At 46.8% G+C, this 23,194-nt stretch overlaps 1 protein-coding gene across 1 annotated transcript in view; it reads right to left on the minus strand.

Annotated features, from left to right (window-relative positions):
- LOC148022730 (sulfate transporter 4.1, chloroplastic-like) overlaps positions 1-23,194 on the minus strand; it is a 242,971-nt gene that overhangs the window by 35,573 nt on the left and 184,204 nt on the right. Inside the window, exons 11-13 of the mRNA XM_087695655.1 lie at positions 10,014-10,055; positions 9,758-9,874; positions 4,484-4,535 (exon numbers count right to left, since the gene is read on the minus strand). Coding sequence (XP_087551781.1) covers positions 4,484-4,535; positions 9,758-9,874; positions 10,014-10,055 — 211 coding nt within the window. The remainder of the gene's footprint in view (positions 1-4,483; positions 4,536-9,757; positions 9,875-10,013; positions 10,056-23,194) is intronic.

Genomic DNA, 23,194 nt, shown 5'->3' on the forward strand with positions numbered 1-23,194 from the left:
TGCTGGCCTAGAGGACAAGCGCTCAGAGTTCTCTTTCTCCACCTCAGCAGCTTTCTCGGCGCAAAAGGGGGACATGAGGTGCACAGAGTTTTTCAAGGTGCAAAAGCCTCGCACCTCAGGAGAGCAAATACACAGCCTTCGAGATCAGTATGGGAGAACTTGTTCTAGCCGAGACGAGGTGATGGAGATTGCCACTGACTACTACAGATGCCTTTTCTAGCAGGAGACAACAGCCTTAGCTAGAGGATAGTGATGTAGGCAGCAGGTCTGGGATCACATCTCGTCCCTCGTCACAGAGGAGATGGGACGCTCCCTCCTAGCCTTCTTTATAGGGAAGGAACTAGAGGAGGCTTTCCATACACAGGACAGGCAAAAATGCCTGGGAGAGGATGGCCTCTCTAAGGCCTTCTTTACTACCTACTGGGAAGTGGTGAAGGACCCCCTACTGATGGCCTTCTAGGAGATTTTCACTTCAGGTTAGATGCCAAGGACCCTTTTGGTAGGCCTTATCAGTCTTCTCCCCAAAGGGGGAGATTGATTGGAGCTTTTCCAGTGGAGACCGACTTATTGTCAGTGGCCTGTAAGGCACTGGAAAAGATGATTGGTAGGCGACTACGCCCCATGCTGCTGGACATCATCCATGACACACAGACAGGCTTTGTCCAAGATAGGAGTATCCTAGACAATGTATTCAACTTTTTTGAGACGACAGAGTGGGCTCAGCACAGTGGGCAGAGACTGGCTGTACTACTCTTGGATTTCGAGAAAGCTTATGACAGGGTGGACTGGGATTTTCTAGAGGGCACCATGGTGAGGTTGGGATTGCCGCAGGCTTGGGTTCACAAGGTCTTTGCACTTTACACATAAGCCACTAGCAGGGTTCTCACAGCTGGTAGGCGAGGGGAGGAGTTTCTGTTGGAGAGATTGGTCCGGCAAGGCTGCCCCCTGGCCCCGTACCTATTCCTACTCTTTGTAGAGGCGATGTCTCACTTCCTCAGGTTCCGTGTGAGCGGATTACGCAGCCTCCGACTTCCAGTGAGAGAGGAGACTGAGTTGTTAGACTCAGAGTATACAGATGATACAACACTCTACATAGAGGACGATGAGTTGATGTTGGAGAGAGTGAGGCTGGCTCTTGAGGTGTTCTCTTCTGCAGTGGAAGCAAAAATCAACTAGCAAAAGTCGGTTGGTTTCCTCACAGACCCGAACTCTAGCACGGAGTGGAGCGTCCACCTAGGATTTAGATGGGTGAGATGAGAGCATACCATCCGTTACCTACGGTTCTAGGCGGGACTCGACATCACTCTCATGGCCAACAATTTCTTCAAGTCCTCGATTCTATTCAGGGGAAGCTGACCTACTGGAGCATGGCTCGCCTCTCACTAGCCGACTGAGCCTTGGTGGTTAACTAGGTTCTCCTAGCGACGGCCTGGTATATCGCCTCGTGTTGGTGCTTCTCCTCATGCTGCGTAGTGCAGCTTTGCCACCTAGTGCGGAACTTCCTTTGGTCCGGGTTAGACAGCTCCAAGGATTCCAGGGCCAAGGTGGCGTGGGTGACCATAATTACGCCATTGGTCAGAGGGAGGGCTTGGGATCATAGACCCAGAGTTTCAGAGCATGGCCCTCTCGGGCAAGCTAGTTGTGTCTGCGGCCTCACACCGGGAGGGTAAACCTGGAACGTCCAATTGCAGGAGGGTCTTCAGGCTTGTAGACTGAGGCTTAGTGGTGAGTGGAGGCCGTCCCTGAGATGGATCTTCACATCAGCCCAGATCACCCCCCCTAGATCACCTTTCCTACGCAGCTTACTCTGTGTGTGGGAAGGCCTCCGTAAGGCCCTAATCCAGAGCCCTGTAGGCTGCCAGGAGGAGATAGACTGTCAACCGGTGATTTGGAACCCCCACGTCAAAGATTGGGAAGGTGCAAAAATTGGTGAGCGCCACCACATCTAGTGGGCTGGTTGGGAGGTGTGTTCGGCTCGTACCATCAAGACATGGCGGGAGGTGTACAGGATGGCGGACGAGGAGGTGCTGCAGCGAGTATCAGGCTGCCAAAGAGAAGTGGAGTTAAGAAGAAGGGAGATAGACGCAGCAATACCTCTGGAGTGGCTTGCTCCCCCAATACGAGTGCCGATAGAGCCTGGGGAGGTATGGGCCGCTAGGCTTTCACCAGCTGGTATTCCCCTACAGGTGGTAGGTAGAGTGGGCGGTGCCCCACAAGGGACTTTCTTCACCGTTCAAGAGGGGGGCGTTTGGCCCTTGACAAAGAACAGAAGAATGAGGGGATAGCTGCCCTTTCATGGGGGAGGATTCGGGTGGTGGGCCTTCAGGGAAAGACATGGCGACTAGACTCCTATGTTTTCTGGAAGGAGCTTAGGGAGTGGCGCCTTTGGATCTGGGAGGGCAGACCACTTGATGAGCTAGATTGGGATCTAGGAGAGTGGCTGTGGCCCGCCATTGCAATTGTCAAGAAGCCACCGAGGTTCTTGGGGTACACTACCAAGATTGGCAGACACGTACTGATGCAGGAGAATATGGATTGGGTGCCGTCACATAGCAGGCACTGGGCAGAGCACAGCATCATAGAGCCATTCCAACGGACCTTTTGGCGCCGCCTATGGGATAGCTCGAGATCAAGAATGATATCGTATTTCTTATGGCTGGTGGCACATGGAGGCCTGGCGGTGGAAAGTTGGCTTGCCGAGATGCAGAAGGAGGGAGGTTGTAAGCGTTGCACACAACAGCCTCTGGAAAATCCAAAGCACTGCCTTTGGTCATGTGAGGAGGCGCAGCTCGTGTGGAGAGGAGCTTGCCGCATCCTTTGCCGTATAGCACCCAGCCTTGGATGTATCTCATGGGGAGCTTTTTGTTGGCACGCAGTCAGCCAGGGCCGTCGCCTTCTTTATGAGGCCAAGATGCAAGACATGATATTCATCATCAAGGCAGGGTCGTGTGCAGTGGTTGGTTTGGAGGCTCTACCCATCCGCCACGTACTGGAGCCCACAGCAGACCGCTTTGAGGTATGGAAGATCATATGGAGCCTTACTGGATGGCATATTTGAAAGGCGCGTGTCAAGAGGCTTTTAGCGGAGAGAGACTTTCAGTACATGCGACCTTAGTAGAGCTCTGGACCTCCATCATTCACTCCCTCCGTAGCCGTTGGGATCAGGTGCAAGGCGAGTCTAGGGCTCATTAGGAGCTCCATTGCCATTTCATGCATACTTGGGGCGGCCAGGACCTGTTTTTCGTGATGCAGGCAGGCAGGCCCAGATAGCGATACAACCCCCCTCCATGGCTTCTTGTCCCCATCCCCCCCAAACCGCCTTGAGAGGCTTGTATACATGATGTATTTGTGACTTTGCATCAGCTCCAACTAGTCTATTGAGCATGAGCATTCCGTTGTAATCAGTTTTTTTTTTAGTAATATAATCTGCCACATTTTATTTGCAAAAAAAAAAAAAAAAAGCATTCATCAACCTGCTTCTTGTAGGTGTCCCACCCCTCTGACTAAAAAAGGAAGGTGTGTCACCACATTCCACTTGCTGATTGGTGTGGAGAGAGGCAGCCTATGGAGAGTGTGAGTTCACGCTCAACAATTCAGTTTGATTTTCAGAGTGGACTCCTATTCCCATTTACAATTTGTGCACTCTCTATTTAATTGTTCCATGGTTGTTTATTGCTTTTTTAACTTGTTTCTAATGTTTAGGGTTCTTTAAGGAATTTTGTTTGTGTTGTTTTTCTGGTCACAATGTGTGCTCTAGGTTTGTTTTTCCCAAGTCCACAATCTCTGCAGCTGTTGATGTTGCTTGTGCAAGGCTTTTATTTTCATGATCTGGTGTCTTCTTATTGCTGCACTGGCTTGGCTCTCTCTGTTAGCATTTGTGTTTTGACATCGGCGGTAGGCTGCATCAATGATGTTGGTGATAGGGTGTGATGTTGATGCTTGGTGGGAATGTGAGAGTATGCATGTGTGATGGTTTCATTTATTACGTGTGGGACAAGAAGGAAACCCAATCCCTTGTGAAGGATGTGACACAGCTCTCCCCCTTAATCAAGACACACCATTGAAATAGCTCTGTTCCAGATGGCAGGCCCATCCCCCTGTCCTTGTCACTACAAAATCTCCATTGATGGAAAACTCATTTTTGGTTAATTTCTTTTATGGTATTTTCTTTCTGGATGCCATGTATTTAGTGGGTGTACCATCCTATCCCATGTTTTTTTTCCCACCATCTTTTGACGAATAGCAAGCATCATTCATCAAATCCCTTTGAGGTTCCATAAAGTTACAAATTCCCTCTAGATACAATAATTTTTCAATGAGTTTAGTAATTCTGTTTAATCTAACCATGCACATTTAATCTGAATAATGGTCTGAAGGCTGAGCAAAAGCTTCAAACAGGTGCACATAGAATTTCAAGCATATATGATATTCTAAGGATGAATTATTACAAGATCAAAAGAGCCAAGATCATAAGTACACGTACCGACATGTGGATTGGCAGACTCGTATATTACAAAAGCAAGAGACAAGCCAATCTACAAAAGGTAGTATTGCCATCAGAAATTAAACCAGTCTTTAAGAAATCAGACTGTGTGTAACATTTGACTAGTGAATATTCCAAAAAGTCTCTTAAACAATATACAAGTTCCATTGCTCCACTGTTGAAAACAATACTACCATAAAGACAATCATGTTGGAAATCATATTCCATTATACTCCACTAGTAAAGCACAATAAGCTCAGTTTTCATGACTTTGTTGAGAATTTATCACTCCAAGAAAATTGTTGAAGCTCCACCTTATTGAGCCACTTAGTTGATGTCAAACTTCCACTTGTACATTGTGTTCTTTACAAGCAATCTAATCTAAATTCCCATCTTTTATCTGATTTTAGCTTATCCACAAGAACACCAGTACACCATTTTCTTTATCATTTCTAAAAATGATCTTGATGAGGTTCAAGTCTAAGTGTGCAATTACTGCCCTGTGACTTTCCCCCCAGCTCTCCCCCCCGTGGCACTGTTTCCTCTACCTTCCCTCCCGCCTGATCCTCTATTGGCCCAAGCCTCACCGATTGTGTACTTTACGACGAGACAATTGTGGCAGGGAGGGTTCTATGGATCGGATTGGATATTGCGGACTCGTGCCTTGGAGTCCTCAATGTTAGTGCCCCTACTGAGGTTAGGGCACATAGTAGGTTCTGGGTGGAGATCACACTAGGACTACTAGAGGTGGACTCCTGGATTGTTGGAGGAGACTTCAACAACCTGGAGGCCTTAGAGGACCAGTAGGGCAGAGGCAGGAACCACCAAGGTATGGGTGGGGAGGAGCAAGAGGCATGGGAGGTCTTTCTCCTTGCAGTAGAAGCACGTGATGCTTGGAGAGACCCAGCTTTTCACAGGAGGGAGAGGCCTCTGGACTTCTTTGGGGGATACAGGTGTCTGGGCGGAGTTTTGTTGGAGCGACTGGATAGGTTTTATGTGGGAGAGTGGGGATGCTCTCGCGGAGGCCAAGTAGGGCAGTTGGCTGGCACCACTTTGTTCTGATCACTGCCCGGTTTTCCTTACAGTTGATGCCCGAGCTTCAACCCTGGACACACGATCCTGTCGGATCCTTGACTCGGTTTAGAGGAGGGAGGAGGTGAAGTGGTAGATTGAGCACGTTTGGACTAGGGAGTGGGACAAAAGGGACCGGATCGTAGAGGAGGTTGCATAGGTCCTAGTCGAGCCGTGCAGGATCTGCCAGGAGGCAACTCTACAAGCCATGCAACAGAGCTGGGAGGAGGAGAGGAGAGAGCACTCCAGCGAGACCTAGCAGCCACGCAGAGACTACTCCAGGGGGTACTAGGGGATCCCGCTATCCACGCACAGGAGGAGCGCACACGGGCAACTCTCGCCGGCCTCGAGGATAGGTGCTCGGAGTTTTCCTTCCGCACCTCAGCAACCTTTTGGGTGCAAAAGGGAGACACAATGTGCAAAGAGTTTTTCCAGGTGCATCACCCCCGCACCTCAGGAGAGTAAATACGTAGTCTCCAGGATCAGCACAGGAGAATTCGCTCTAGCCCAGATGAGGTGATGGAGATTGCCACTGACTACTACAGACACCTTTTCCAGCACGAGAGTCTCAGGCAGAGGACAACATTATGGGTAGCAAGTGTGTGACCACATCTCGTCCCTCATCACAGAGGAGATGGGATGCTCCCTCCTAGACCCCTTCACATAGAAGGAATTAGAGGAGGCTTTCCATGAATAGGATGGGCACAAATGCTCGGGAGAGGATGGTCTTTCTAAGGCCTTTTTCACTACCTACTAGGAGGTGGTGAAGGACCCCCTACTGTTGGCCTTTCAAAAGATTTTCAGTTCAGGATGGATGCCAGGGAGTCTATCGCCACGTCTTGTCAGTCTCCTTCCCAAAAGGGGGAGACCGGTTGGAGCTATCCTAGTGGAGACCCATCACCTTGTTGTCAGTGGCCTATAAGGCACTAGCTAAGATGATCGGTAGGCGACTCGGCCCCGTGCATCCAAACATCATTCATGACACACAGACAGGTTTTGTCTATGACAGGGTTGACTTGGGCTTCTTGAAGGACACCATGGTGAGGTTGGGCTTTCCCCAGGCATGAATACATAGGTGGCAGGAGGGGGGAGGAGGTGGGGTGGCAATAGGGGGGAGGAGTTTCGGCTGGAGAGATCGGCCTGGTAAGGCTGTCCTTTGGCCTTGTATATGTTCCTACTCTTTGCAGAGGCGATGTCTTACTTCCTCAGGTCACGTGTAAGTGGGCTACGTAGCCTTTGACTTTTAGTGAGAGAGGAGATGGAGCTGTTAGATTTAGAGTATGCTGATGATACCGCACTTTATATAGAGGATGAAGACTGATGCTGGAGAGAGTGAGACTAGCTCTGGAGGTGTTTTGCATTGCAACGAGAGTGAAAATCAATTGGCGAAAGTCGGTTGGTTTCCTTACGGACCTGGACTCTAGCACGGAGTGGGGCATCCACTTGGGATTCAAATGGGTGTGTAGACCGCGTCCGATACCAAGGGTTTTAGGTGGGACTCGATATGACTCCTGCCCAGCAGTTTCACCTAGTCCTCGACCCTATCAGGCAAAGGTTGACCTACTAGAGTACTGCCTGCCTTTCCTTAGCAGGTCAAGCCCTGGTGGTCAACCAGGTCCTCCTAGCGATGGCTTGGTACATCGCCTCATGTTGGTGCCTTTCCTCGTCTTGTGTAGTTGAGCTTCGCCACCTAATGAGGAATTTTCTATGAGCCGGGTCATACGGTTCCAGGGATTCTCGCGCCAAGGTGGTGTGGGCGACCACTATCTAGCATCAGTCTGAGGGAGGGCTTGGGATCATAGACCCACACACCAAGAGGGCAGACTTGGAAGGTCCTACTTTGCAGGAGGGTCTCTAGGAGTGCAGACCGAGGCTTGGTGGTGACTGGAGGCCATGTCCTTGAGATGGATCTTCACGTCGGCCCAGATGACGCCCCTAGGTCTTTCTTCCTTCATAGCCTACTTTGTGTGTGGCAGGGCCTCCGCAAGGCCCTAATTCAAAGCCCCCTAGGTTGCAAGGAGGAGATAGACTACCAACCGGTGATCTGAAACCCCCAAGTCAGAGATCGGGATGGGATACAGATTGGTGAGCGTCCCCACATCCAGTGGGTTGGTTGAGAGGCCGGCCCTGCTCGTACCATCAGGACATGGTGAGAGGTGTATAGGATGGTGGATTGGGAGGTGTTGCAGCAAGCATCAGGTTGTCACAGAGGAGTTGAACTAAGACGAAGGAAGATTGACGCAACGATACCTTAGGAGTGGCTTGATCCCCTGATATGAGAGCCGGTAGAGGTATGGGCCACAAAATTCTCACCAATAGGTATCCCCCTACAGGTGACAGGTAGAGGGTGGCTCCCCCTATGGGATTTTCTTCACCGTGTAGGAGGGGGGGCATTTGGTCCCTGACAAAGTGCAACAGAATGAGGAGATCTTTGTTCTTCTGTGGAGGAGGATTCGTGTGGAGGGTCTTCAGGGGAAGACCTGGCGTCTGGACCCTTATGTGTTTTGGGAGGAGTTCCCGGAGTGGTGCCTCTAAATATGGGAGAGCAAGCCACTTGATGAGTTGAAGTGGACCTTGGAGAGTGGCTATGTCCGGCCATTGCAGTCGCCAAGAAGCCACCGAGGTTCTTGGAGTATACAACTAGGATTGGCAGACATGTACTGATATAGGAGGACATGGATTGGTAATTAGGATTATGACGACATAGATGTTGTTTGGTATCATTTGTCTAGCAATTGCAAACAATAATTCAAGTTGTATACTTAGCACATGCTTAGCTCCTTGCATTTTTAACCTATCTTCTCCCATAAACCTAAACACTAATCTTGAGATTAGAGGATACTGAACAGAAAGCTTTGATTCACACAAAGCATACTATGACCAAAAATGAACAGCACGACTTTGATAAATATTGACTATTAGAGGATACTAAACAGAAAATTCTGCTTCATGCAAAGCATACTATTACCAAAAATTAACAGCATAAACTTGAAAAACGGCTGACATCATAAACACAAAAATCAATTTTGGTTAAAGGATGCTCATCTTTGAAAACTTGCACGGTTTTTTTTTTTGGTTTGTTTGGCCTCAGTAGAGGCCATGCACAAGGTATTCCATGGCTCCCTACTGGTCTTCAAGAGTGGAGTTATCTACATGGTTCCACAGTACAATGGTTTCACCATCTCAAGCTTTTGGCTCTCCCACTCATTCCCTCAATACACAATTACCTTCCTTTTCCCAAGATTTCTGGCAGAGTTTCTCCATGTAGTGGAGGACATTAGTTGCCTCTTTGGGATTGTTCTAGCATCCTCGTTTGCAAATGCAAACTGGTGCAACCAAAGTCTTGTCTGGCGATCTCGAACAGCCCAACCAATGGCTCCAATATCATGATTTCTCACACCAGGTTGCAGAGTGCACTCGGTTTGAGCATCCGCTAGTAGGACAATGTTTTGATAGACAGAGGCCCACCATGCAATGGATCCAAGATCATGTTGTTGCACCAAGGATGACATATCAAGACCTCCTAGCATCACCCATCAAGAGAAGGGACCCCAAGGACACCCATATTTGTGACCCCTCAAAGGCAAGCTATCAGCATACTTGTATAATGACTCAAGTACAACTTATAGAAAGTAGCAAAAGGCATATTCTCATCCATGATTAAAATCTTCTAGAAGTCATAAGAAGATGGAACTCATCCTCCCCAAATATGCAAGAAACGCAGCTCACAGAGTCTGATAAAATTTTATATACAACATGCACACTTGATTTGCAAAACCAGATTTAGGCACTTAGAATAGATTTCCCATCCTTGGCAAGCCTAATTTAGCTATCCTATCTATTGATACGAGAAATGCCAAGGTAGCTCTTGCTTGCTCTCTTGGCTAATATTTGGAGGGGAGGCACTACCCCTTGGTGGTCTCATCTCAAGAAAAGAAAAACATAAACAGCTGCCACCACCACCACCAGCTTGAAGACACTTCCAACATCATGCAATCATTTTTTTCTCGCATATAAAGTCTCACATATAAAGAACATGTGCACAGAGGAAAGTATATTACAGCAGCAATCCAGAACACATTCAGACAACATGTTTATCATATTAATGCCAAGACGAATCCCATTGTTCAATTATGAATCCAAATTTGTACACAATAGAGCTTGAGAAAAGAAAAGTTATAGCAACAAGGTTCAAGCACTCACTGCAATCAGAGCGCCAATCTCTATTCCAAAGAAAAGGGTGTTGACAAATGAAGCTATCCAGAGCAGAAAGTCCCGCTTGTCCACACGCCAAAGAAATATGGGTTCATCATAGTCTATCTATGCGGTGCAAAGGTCCAATCAACAAAAAATTTAGCGAGTTGCTTTCAAAGAAACCATTTTCTAATTTATTTCTTGTCAGCAAACAATTGTATTATCATCCTGCTTTTATATGCTTGTAGAAGTTTTGATTCCATACCAAGCCAACAACAGCTGACACAACAATAGCCGCCAAAGTACACTGCCAAATGTACACTTAGTAAGTCAGTTAAGGACACACCCATCAAATCTCTCTTATAATGTCTTAAGATGTTAAATGCTCTTACAATCCCACCTTAAAAGCCATGACAAATATGCTGCTTTTTTCTTTTTTTCCTTTTGTAAAACACAAACAGCTCAACATAAATCAAATCTCTCTTATAATGTCTTAAGATGTTAAATGCTCTTACAATCCCACCTTAAAAGCCATGACAAATATGCTGCTTTTTTCTTTTTTTCCTTTTGTAAAACACAAACAGCTCAACATAAATCAATTTAGAGCCAATCTGAACATATTCTTTCAAATCTGCTCATATGCTTGTCTGATTTTCTCAAAGAGCATCAAGCTCCCCCAATGCTCCATATCTTATAAGTTTCCGGTAGACATATGTAATAGATTCCAATCTGATGTGTTTTCTGGCCTAGTCAGATATACAAGCTGACAGGGCATGCACTGTAGCCATAGGAAGTACCTCTAGGAGCACATGTAATGCTCCTTTGTCTCACGCTCTCGGCCACAAAGCTGGCAAGTCCTATCCTCTGCTGGAGTATCTGTCCATCTACCTGTTTCCATCTATAGCCTATGAGAGGAGGTACGAATCTGCCCGATAGCAGCCCGTATGTTGTGGGAGAGATGGGTGTCCATGTATGCTGGCCGAATAGAGAATCCATCATCAGAGAGACAAAAGAAGTGAATTTGGTAGAGCTCCATCCTCGATCCTAGAGGGGGAGGTGGGTGGATCCATGTCCTCCTTGCCTCAATCCTTAAGATATCAGCTCTGATCGCCTGGTTCAAGATTGATCGACTGATAGAAAGTGTAGGGCAGTCAAGGCTGTAGTCCAAAGGTGGAAGTCGATCAATATCCAAGCCATGTAGGCCCATCTAGATAGTTATCTATGAAAACCAACAGTTCTCGTCCTCTGCTACTAATTGTCTAGATGAGGTTAGTGCCAATCTAGAGTATCTATGATGTGGGAGATCCCATAATCTCTGCCAAAAGGTCACTGCCTTGAAGAGTGCCTTTATAAGTATAGGTGCTGCCCCCAGCTCTGCTCTGAAAATGGGACATGGGGTGGAGGGCTTACTCCTAATCAAACATGCTATCATCATGATCAATGGCCTTAATATGCTATCCCAGCCATCATAATAATCTCTCCCTGTTCCAGTTTGATCAGTGAGTGAAATGAGACGCCCATGGTACAGGCTGCAGCCCCATACCTCAGCTCCATATAGTAGTGTAGGTGTGAATAGGATGCCAAACAACCATAGTTTGGTGCAAGGCTCCTGGAATTTTACATGAGCACATTGACTTTGGAGTGCCCCTAGGGCTGCATAGCCTCATGCTAGACGTGCATCTGACACCCCTCTCAATGTAAATCGTGGGCCATAGAAGGTGACTCCCAAATAAACATATTCCTCACATGGTCTACTATGTCTCCTCCAAATGTGAACTGGTACATAGATCTACTCATCCATGCTGCTGAAGTATTGAAGACCATGGTTTGGTCTTCCCAAGGTTTACTAGAGGTCTCTGTCTCTGCAAAAGACGTGCAAAGAATCTAGGTGGTGCTCAATTCCTGTGGTGAATCCGAAATAAGAACAAGGTTATCTACATACAATACTATTGGTATCAACACCCCTCGTAGGCTGCGTTCGGCTCCTCCTCCTCAGTCAATGTAATTAGACACTTCGTCTATATATAAACCAAACAATGTGGGTGAAAGCGGCGGTCTATATAGGTTATGCAGCTTTGGGCAGACTGTGTAGGCCTGTTTAATCATCAACGGGTCTCGTGTAGGGGCTGTTCAGACCAGGAAAGGGCAGTGGAAGTGCAAGCAAGGACCTACAGACTAGTTGTATTTCACAGGGAACGCATTTAGTATTTTGCATGGGTCTTAAGTGGAGACTAAGTGTTGATAAATATGACATATCCTAAGTCATATCCTATGGTTGTATGTATCTAAAGTAGAATCGTATGTAAAGTGTCCTTAAGTTTGGGGTATCTATCTTTTGAGGATACCATTTTGTGGGTGTGGACTGTTGTAGAAATAGAGAAGAATAATGGAGGAGAAGATGACATTGAGCTCCTGACCTCTCATTTGATTGACCTCATGAACTCCCTCCACTTTGGTTTTATTACTAAGAAGGGAATACAATGCTACCAATCTGATCTGTAGTAGACATACTATAGTTAAACACTACTTTTGTTGACTAGATGGTGGAGGCTTTGGGACCTGATTTGGATGTTGAGGTAGGGGAAGAAATGGTTCCCCATACTAAGATGGTGGTCGGTGGTTCCATGTTTCAAGGTTCCGCTTAGTCTTGATGTATAGCCATCGATTAAACTTAGTAAACATGCTTTTGATGCTTTGATGGAAGAATCTCAAGAAGTGCTACAAACTAACCATCAAAGACCTACCACCCCACTGAGGAATCTCAAGACCTGGACTGGGAGCACTTATTGGAGTTTGTCAATACTTTGCTAGGTGATTATGTTCGACACAACCTCAAAGAATTCTTTGATCAAGATCGAGATGATGTTTTCGATGCAACTCTTAATACAAAGATGGTGTTGCATTCCTTTTTGGCATACAAAAAAGGGATCATTCTCTTCTTTACAAGTGGGATACAAAAAAGGGATCATTCTCTTCTTTACGAGTGGGATCCCAATGCTTTTGTGGATCCACCAATAATTGAAGTCAATGTTGTTGATGCTTCGTAATAACCACCTCTCAAAGATTTGTTCTTTGATCGACACCTTGTCCATGTGGTATTGTGGAGACCAATGGTTGACCTTCAACGCTTACTCCAACAAGAATGCCTGATTTGGGTGGAAGTGGAGGCCTGCCTAACCTTTACTAAAGGAAGCTATGGTAGCTATTGGTACCATCTTGGTGCCTCTTAGCTTGAGAGCCATGAATCATAACTGCATGTGTATGCTGTGGGCAAGGTTGTCCACGTCTGATGGACAAGACAACTCGTCTGACCCGTCCAATCCTGTCCGGATCCATTTGGCCGTTTTGGCATCTAACTATGCATGTGTCCCCCATATGCCAATGGTCACTATCCATCAAGGTTCACGTCCGATAGCATCTGATTAGTACAATTTGATTCTAGTACGGTACTAATTGGACTAATAAATCTTGGATCTATTTCCGATGAAAAAATAATTATATATAATTTAAAGTCTATACTTAATGTTTGGACTTAAAATATAAACTTAGAGATTCAAGTCAAAAGTAACTGCAAAAGAGAGTTGAGATAAGACTAGGTGAGTCAATACCGAAGAGTATAGTATGAGTCATGACTCATGATGTATGAATAATGAAACCAACAACTTTATTATGAGCCAAATATACAATCTCATACAAAAAGATATACAAAAATGGACTGAGATAAAAGCCATGGCTCAATCTGAATCAAAATACATGATCAAATGACAAATCCCTAGGCTCTAAGTGCTCATATCACTCTTGGTATTGGAGGTGGGAGCATCCTCATCGCCACTTGAGGAGTCATCACCCTCCTTAACAAAATCACCCTCACAAATGACATTGCCCTCCTTATCATACTCGGGCTCTCTAAGCTCTATGTGAGAGGTAGTGATAGGCGTATCCTCATGGGCCAAACTAGGAGTCCTTCTCGAGCCACTTCCATGCCTAGTGTAGTATCTAAGGGCCCTATGAGCATCAGAGGTAGTTGATGTAGATACGGAAGTGGAAACTCCACCGCTAGCATATAAGAGCAAACAATATGGGATCGTTATGCATGTGCGAGAGACCCACTGGTCTATCTCCTCAAGCTCCAAATAAAGTTCCCTAATAAATATTTGCTCCTCCTCCAAGTTCCTCGTGAGTCACACTTTTCGTGCTAGTGGAGAGCGTGATAAGAGCATCCATATTCACCTATACATTTAAAGAATGAAAAACTTAGATTAAATAAATGAAACATCTCTAAATATAATTTGTAATTTATGAATAAAGTTATGAACAAAAAAGTATAAAATTGGGTATACCTGTCTTGCCATAGATATCTCATGCATATTGTGTAGCATGCGTAAATTGAAGCGACAATAAATTAGTTACTTCAATTGCCGCGTGCTAAGCTTATTATAAACTATCGTGTGCACGAGGAAATGGGCGGACCAATTCCTCTCACATCCACCCGACGAGCAATCCTAAATCATATGAAGAGAAGAAGTTTAGACTTTAAACTTGCAAGTTGTGACTAGAATTGCAAGCAAGAGAATCAAGTTACTCTAGAGAAGAGAGTCATAGATTTATAAAGAGCTAGAGTTTGAAGAAGAGTCTACACAGGATGACATTGAAGAAGAGTAAGGGTGCCAAATGTTAGAGAATGTGCAAGTTTAGAGGGGGTGGATGTCATGTGGCTACACATTCAGTGAAGGAAAAACAAGATAAAGAAATCCATACAAGCATTTTAGATATATGCTTATGGAAGAATTAATATCCATGATTAAGTTTTAATGAGTTAATGAGAAGTTTGGATGGATCCAGATACATGCAATAACTTATCTTAATTGGTACAAGTCCTCCAAGCTCAAAAATATCAAAAAGTGACATAGTTTACGAAAAGTGGTATTTACTTTATTTTAAGAAAATTTTTACAATTTTGCCTATGCTCTCTTGTAGACTGGTTGATTCGTTTGATTTGAATACCTAAATGACCATATTTGAAGTTCGTATGACAAAGTTATGGCCAAGCTCAAGGCCTGCACCAAAATGAAAATATGAAAAAGAAAAAAACAAAGCATAGAAGACAAAAGCCTACGTTTTTAGCATGAAAAGCAAGGCAATGAACTTCTATATAAGATACATAGATTGATACATAAAGGCATGGGTAATCATATAAGTGATCTACTATTGTACTATATAGAGATGAAGTAAATCTACCACTTCCCCGAGTGCCTTTAGCCCAAAAAGACTTGCCCAAGAGTACTAAATCAGATAAATTTGCACAAAGAGATACTTATTGTAGTAGGTGTTAAAAAACATCATATTTTTCATTGTATTGGGGTGGCAAAGAATTTACAAGTTCACATGTGGTCAAGCTATCGTCTTGATTGAGTTTAGTCCAAGCCATCGCCTTTGACGCAAATTTTGTAACTTGTGTGTATTTCTACAGTGTGTAGAGTTTCATTCAAGAGTCTATTCAGTGTCTTTTGGTTACATCTTGATTCTATCTCCTATCTTGACCCTTCTTTAAACCCCTCTAGTTTCTTGCTTGACACATGTCCTCCTCGGACACCATGTATGCACGTGACATACAAAATGAGGGCCTCTACTACAATTAGCATAGCTATACTAACTCGGCTCTAATAATCTCGTGTGGAACTAAGGCCTTACATCTGATCATTTTGGAGATCATGGATACAAGGGGTCAGTCAATTGATCTCCATCCATTATAGATGCAAGTTGATTGGCTGTGGTGATTGAGGTTAGCCTCAATATCTGCACTCCATATAGTATTGTGAATGTGACCAACATATCAAAGTGTCATAGCTTAGTGTGGGGTTCCTAGAACTATACCTATGAGCACATCCTCTCCGAGCCTCCTAGTGCTGCATACCCCTTGGTCAGTTTGGTGTCTACCGTCTCTTTCATGCAGAAGGTGAGGCATGTGAATAAAACTCTTAGGTATCTATAAGACTCTGGATACTCCATCTCCTCCTTCCCATAGGTAAACTTAGGTGCTGATCTCCTAACCCACTATGGTGTGGTATTATATTAAACACTATGACCCCTTGGTCAGTTTGGTGTCTACCGTCTCTTTCATGCAGAAGGTGAGGCATGTGAATAAAACTCTTAGGTATCTATAAGACTCTGGATACTCCATCTCCTCCTTCCCATAGGTAAACTTAGGTGCTGATCTCCTAACCCACTATGGTGTGGTATTATATTAAACACTATGACCTTAGTTTTACCAAGGTTCACTAACATCTCCCTATATTGTGCATTAGAGTGTGGTGCATCCAAGTGTCTTTGTAACCATTATTGAGAATCAACTATCAATAAAATGCTATCTACATATAGTATGAGAGGTATCCAAGTATTGGCTAGTAGGACCTCTCTCTCTCTCTCTATATATATATGTGTGTGTGTGTGATCTACATATAGTAAGAGACATAACCAAGTAGTACTGGCTAGTAAGGCCTCTCTCTCTCTCTCTCTCCCACTTCACCAAGTTAACTGCGAGCGCTTATTCCAACCACTTGTATTGGAGCCTACAGGAAATGAACCCCTACTCACCCTTGGAGGAGATCACAGCACAACTGATGGGAACACTCCACACCTCGGCGGCAAAGTACTTTCCCCACACATCTCCCAGTCCCTCCACTTTGGACAAGAATGTTCCACAGAATAGCTTGTACGATGCAAAGTGTAGGGAAACCCACCTCCGTTTTCAACAGGACGAAGCACGGGGAGTACACACGCACAAACAGGCACGCCTAATCTTGTGTCGCCTCGTACGAAGGAAGAAAGGGGCCTACCTATCTAAAGTGGAACGCGAATTCTACCAGCTATTCTTGGGACAAGACAACAAGGAGGCGTGGAAGGCATTCCAGGATCCCTGTGCTTAGACACCCATTACCTCCCCGAACACATGGCATGCATATGTGACCTCATTGTACCAAATACCTAAGCAGCCCTCGCTGCCCCGACCACCAGGGAGGAGCAGACCTGAGTCATCTACATTCTTTAGCATGGAGCGGGTTTGGGACGCCATTGATAGACTATAGAATGGCCCCTACTGCCCTGACCACCAGGGAGCAAACCTGAGTCATCTACATTCTTTAGCATGGAGCGGGTTCGGGACGCCATTGATAGACTATAGAATGGCCGAGCCCAGGACCATGAAGGCTTAATAGCAGAGGCCCTCTGGCCCATGCGCGGGACGTACTTGCACTCCTTTTAGCCCACATATTCAACAGAGCCTTATGTGAGGGCTTCCCTGCCAGCTGGTTGGCCAACACCATAATACCTATCCTGAAGGCTGGAGATCCCATGGCCCCCACAAACTACCGAACAGTCATGGTTGGCCATGTACTAGCCAAGCTCTATGGATCCATCCTGGACCATGAGTTGAGCAAGTGGGCGGAGCAACACCAGCATCGGGCGATTGGACAAGCAGGGTTCAGGAGGGGGTACTCCACTCTTGACCATATCCTCACACTTAGAGCTATTATAGAGGAGGGCAGGGTACATGGGAGGCGGGTACACTGCTACTTCGTGGACTTCCGCAAGGCCTTCGACATGGTACCATGAGTGAGGCTCATGCACAGACTACAAGAACTGGAGGTCCCGCCCGAAATGTGTTGGGGGATACTGGCACTATACGAATCAATCACGAGCCGAGTCCGAACTCCAGGGGGGCTGTCAAAGGAGATAACTAGCACCATTGGAGTTAAACAGGGATGCCTACTCTCACCTACTTTATTTGGTCTCTACATTGATGAGATATTAGAGTACATGGATAGATTGGGAGGGAAGGGATCTAGCTTGGGAGGGATATTGATACCCATCTTACCATATGCGGACGACATAGTTTTCATCTCCAGCACGCCCGAAGGGCTATAGCGCCAGTTGGAGGCACTATGGGCCTTCTACCAAGATAAAGACCTCACCGTGAACCTGGGGTGAAGACCAAGGTCATGGTGTTCAACACTTCAACCCAATGGATTCGATGGTCAGTATCCCCCTTCACATACAGTGGGGAAACCGTGGAAGTGGTCCAAAGATACGTCTATCTGGAGATTACATTTTCAAGACCGAGATTCACTTTGAGAAAGGCAACGGAAGATAGATTGACACGAGGCTATGCAGCCCTCGGATCCACGGAGAACCAATGAGTCCGCGTACAATTCCAAGAGCCCCGTACAAAGCTCTGGCTATTTGACACTCTAGTCACACCAACACTCTTGTACGGGGCTCCCATATGGGGATCCAGTCTCTACCACACAAGGAGGGCCACACAAGAGCAGATGGAGAGGCCCCTGGTACTTATGATCTCACGGATGATCCGGAGCAAGCCCTCTGTGCCACACGAGATCATCAGAGTAGAGATGCGGGCACCGCCCATCGTAGCTAAGGCCCTCTTCCAAACAGTGGCCTTCTTGCACCGACTATGGGACTTTCCCCGGCATCGATACCCTAGACTCGCATTGGAGTCGTCCAAACAACTAGCACTGCAAGGGGACACTGAATGCCGGTATGCCCGAACAGAGACCTGGCTATGGCCACATGGCCTACACATAGACCACCTCCCCCCACTACAATACAACCTAGATTGCCCCCACCTGGAGCTCAGCCAAGAGGAGGTGAACCGTATCATTAGAATGAACATCATTCAGCTACACACAGCCAAGATATGGGTGACTTCTACAGAAGACCTAGGGACAAAGAAGGCTTTCTATTGGGAGCACTTCTTGGACATGTCTTAGGACGGATTCATTACCCGTCCAAGCTACATGGACACACACTTGTCCCATGGAGTCGGAAGTGCCATCAGACAGATCCGTACATCTTCACACCAGCTACGGGTTGAGACAGATAGATACGAGACCCAACGTATGCAGGTGCCCAACGTACTACGAGATTCGGGGGCACTTCCACGGCCTATTCGGGGGCTCTTCCTGCTGAAAATACGGCGCCACAGAGACCACCTCCTTTGAACCTCAGAGCAGAGACAAGGAGCCGCCCAATGCCTCCTCACAGAATTCTACGGAGAGCCAACTACCATCCCCACCCGTGAGCCCCCACTAGCCCCACTGAACCTCTTGACTGCAGGCGACCACCCTAGCCATAGCCACAGTAAGAAGCAAAGCCCGACGCCCATGCCCAACCGGCCCCCGCCCGCACAGGAGGCACATGTCGAGGATACAAGGGATACTACGCCGCCATTGAAGGGCCCTACACTGTCGATTCAGCCTCTCGATGTTAGATAGACCCATGCGGGACATTTTAGGATGACCAAGCTCCATGAGCAGTTCCACACCATACTTGGAACACATGAATTGTACCCAACTTATATACCATTTTGTACCTACTCAATTAGTTTATCATAGGATTAGAAGGTAGCTTTACTGGGACCTAGAAAGTTTCCCAGACATGTCGTATGTAACATTTTGGTCTCATAGGCCAACTTGGCCTTTCGTAGACATTAATATAACTTTCTTTCTTTCTTTCTTTCTCTCTCTCTTCCTCTTTTCGTGAAGACACTTGAATTAAGTAGAAAATATTTACATCAGACCATCAGGTCAAACATTGTCTCTATATCTCTCTCACTCTCTCTTTGTCTAATATTTACATGAGGCCTGCAGGCCCTCAGAACAACCAAAACAACCTATACATGAACAATACTAATAAATCACACAGAAGGAACAATTAGAGTAGAGCGAACAATCGCCAACCAGGGAGCAGCAATATCCGAAAGAGCTAGGTCAACAGACATCAAAGAAGAGATTTGCCATAACACTAATCCACGCACATGGACCACATGCCCATGGATGCCCGAAGCTGAATCAAAAATAAATGCATTGCAAGTACGCCATATATGCCACAGGGCTGTCCATCTAAGGAAATGGAATAGACTGGAATAATCTGAACTCAAAGAGGGCATAGAGGACAAATTCCCCATATTCTAGGAACGAACTGGTATGCAGTGCTGACTCACCGAGGACCACACACGGGAAATGAAATTCCAGATCTATCGCGCAACAAGGAAAGAGACAAAGATGTGAAGCAATGTCTCATCACATGTAGTACAGAAAATACGATGACCTGCAGAGATCCTTCGGGCACGGAGCACTTCTCCCGTTGAAAGACCCCCAATGAGCAGTCTCCACATGAACACTTTTCCCTGATACGGAACCTTAGACTTTCAGAGCTGAATAAATCTTCCCACCACTTCTTTTTGCTATCCCTAAGATACCATAACTTATTAACTTCCCCGTGACCCATCTCTTAGCTTCCACCATCTGATGATATATTTGATTAGCCGATCTTTTCTCAAAATCATCAGGAAGCACAAACATCAAGTCACGCCATGGATCCAATGGCTGTAACGCATGCAAAGGAGAGAACCTCTGACGACTGTCCTATATGGATGACCAAATATCCCTATATCAATGAGGCACCCTAAAGTACTAACGAATACGCCTAAAAGAATAAAGGCAGGGCTGCCCAGGAATAACTCCATCACAAACGCTCTTCAACCCCAACCTAGCCATCCGATTAAACTTGTCTTGCTGCAAATCTTTTTGTGGCCAATCCAACAACCTTGAGGTAGCCAACATTTCTCCTTGCAGCGAATTTTCCTCCTTACGAATATCCGGAGGATGCCAAATTGCAAAACGAAGCATCTCCTGCTAGAAGCAATCAAATGAGAAAGGAGAAAAGACTGGGAGACCTTTATAGGCCTCATAGAATTAAGCGCCTGCCACCAGGAAGCATAAATAACCATGCTACCATGAGAAATGCCAGTCTTTTCTATGAAGAATTCGGCAATATATGACCAAGGATGACACTGAATACATAGACTCTGCAAAAAGGATAGCCTCACAGCAGCCATATGCAAATTAACATCCAACAAAGCTGCACGTGCCATCCTTTTTGGAGTGGTCACATGCTTCCATGAGATCCATACCTGCCCCAAACGTTTGCCTTTCTTTTTCCATAGCATAAATCTGATAGGCTGGACCCAATCCAAAAGAGACTTCTTAGTCCAAGGAAGCAATGGCAGAAAGAATGAAATCATATTGATCATAATGCATTGAGCCGCTTTCAATCTAGCACGTAGAGGCCAACTTTGAGATTTCCAGTATATGAACCTCTCATGAATTCGGGAGGCCATCCAATCCAGCAAGGCACAGGGAGCAATCTCCACACCAATAGGATATCCCAAGTGTCTGGTTATATTGCCCCTTCGGATCACAATGCCATTCAAGCCCAAGGCCTGTAGATCATTCTCCGTACAGGAGAGAAGGGTGGATTTCTAAGTATTAATGTGAAGAGCCGATGCCAAAGAACCATGTGCCCCACTGTAGTGGAGGCTATTCACATTCCAGGATGCAAGATAAAAACTCATAGGGAAACCTGGCTGACCGAAGAGATAACTATTCGGTGTGGAAGCTGCTGACAAAGAAGAAGAGCTATGGGGCATGCGGATGTGCTTTGCTGTAGGCGTGGACGGTGAACTCCATTCCCCCATGGTAGCCCTCGGTCGTACCATGGGGTGAAAGATGCACCTGATGGTACCACTAGAGCATCTATCAGCCAGGCTCAGAGGCATGACTCTGTCCACTGGTAGAAACGGGCCGCCTGTGCCAAGGGCCACTTGATCACATCCATTGGAGCTCTCCACTGTGGAGGGGCTCGAAAGATAATGCTCAGATGTGGGACCTCAGCCCCGGCGCACCAATTTATGTCCATCATACAACCTGGCCACTGCTATGAGAAGAGTGCTAGTCCTCCTCCCATCCACTGGGAGATGTGATCTGCTACCTGATTCTTCACCTCCTCCTCTATCTATGTCACTGTCCAGTCTCTTGTATGAGACATATGAAGGAAGAATGCATAGTTTGATCCATCCAGTGGTGCTAGTAGATGGACCTTGCCGCTCCTTGATTTGCGTACCACGAAGATTCCCACCTCCAAAGGTAGTGGGAACTCTCTGCACTACGCAACTCTCAGGTAAGACCATGGACCACTGTGAAAAAACTCTTGTGGTAGCAGTTGTGCCTGTCTCGAGAAAGTGTGATAGGTAGCATGGATCGATGAGCTGGTGGCTGTGCAGGGAGGAGGGGGAGCTAGGCTGCTGGTGAGTGGAGGATGTCGGCGTATGTGACTCCTAACCTCCTGGGGGGGGGAGGGGAGGGGGGGGTAGGGGTTCACCTATAATAGATGGGGATTAGAGGGACTGATCGGCGGGGGAAATGGTGGGAAGGGGGAGGATCAAGGGATGGTGGGGTGGTCGGCGACACAAGGCAGATGTAAGGGGGGGCCGATGGCTCTAGAGGGGGGGTAGGAGCCCTGGGGTGAAAGGGGGGAGGGGGAGGGGGGGGGGGGAGGATGTGGGGATGTGGACCCTCGGGTGAGGTGGCCTGTGAGGCCTCTGTTGGAGGTGGATGTGGAGGCCTGTGGTCTTGCCGGGTGGGCCGAGAAGGGGGTGGGCCGTGGTTGTGCCTAAGGGGCTGATTGCGCCCCCCCCCCCTTCTGTCGTATCCCTCTCAGTCGTCTTTGAACCTATGCAAAGTCGTCCGCATCCACCTGTGGGCCTGTTGGGAAAGCCGCCTTGGCTCCAAAGCGTGTGCAATCTGTTGCCTGATGCCCAAAGTCATGGCAACGCAGGCACTGCCCTGACTACCCACTCACAATAACCTGCTACCTGAAGGAGTGTCCACCTGCCTCAATCTCCAGAGACTATGGTATATTCTTTGTCTCTTTCACTACCACCCGTACCTTTGGGACTCCTGCGGTTGTCACAGTGTCCACAAAGGAGGTAGGAAGGACACTGCCGAAGAGCTGTCCAAAGTCCACTAATTGGAGATACTCTACCGCTAGTCCAGGGAAGAGTAGGATGACACTATATCTAAGGATCCTATTGTGGACCTCGTATGCCTCCACTATGAAACCAATGTACCAAGGAATCATGTAGATGACCCTCTTCGTGGAGGCATAGGGTGAAGTGGCCACTAGATCACGAGTTGCGTCTGCCGAGGTGAGTTGTACCATGAAGATCCCTTGCCCCATGAGAACCGCCCCACAATCTATGCTGTGCCAATGTGTAGCATGGAGTGTCCCGAAGCTGGGCCCTGGATGGGGAATGTCCTACGACCTAACCAAAGATCGTTGTTTCTTTTAGCTCCAGCTTTGTGGCACCGACGGCTAAGAGCTATTCCTCAGAGAGAACGACGCGCAAGGTGTTTGACTAGGGAACACTCGCAGAATACACCGGCGTCTAACCAAAGGTTTCCATTGCGCGTCCTTGCGACGTATCAGCGGGAGGGGGGAGGGGCGATGGTGAGGAAGGGGGGGACTCTGTTTTCTAACAGCAGTGGAGACACGAGGCGCCCTGGATGATGGCATGGGAGGCCTACAGAT

This window comes from Lygodium microphyllum, chromosome 16 (genome assembly GCF_053477565.2).
Source record: "Lygodium microphyllum isolate KBCC chromosome 16, Lygodium_microphyllum_v1.1.10, whole genome shotgun sequence".
NCBI lineage: Eukaryota > Viridiplantae > Streptophyta > Polypodiopsida > Schizaeales > Lygodiaceae > Lygodium > Lygodium microphyllum.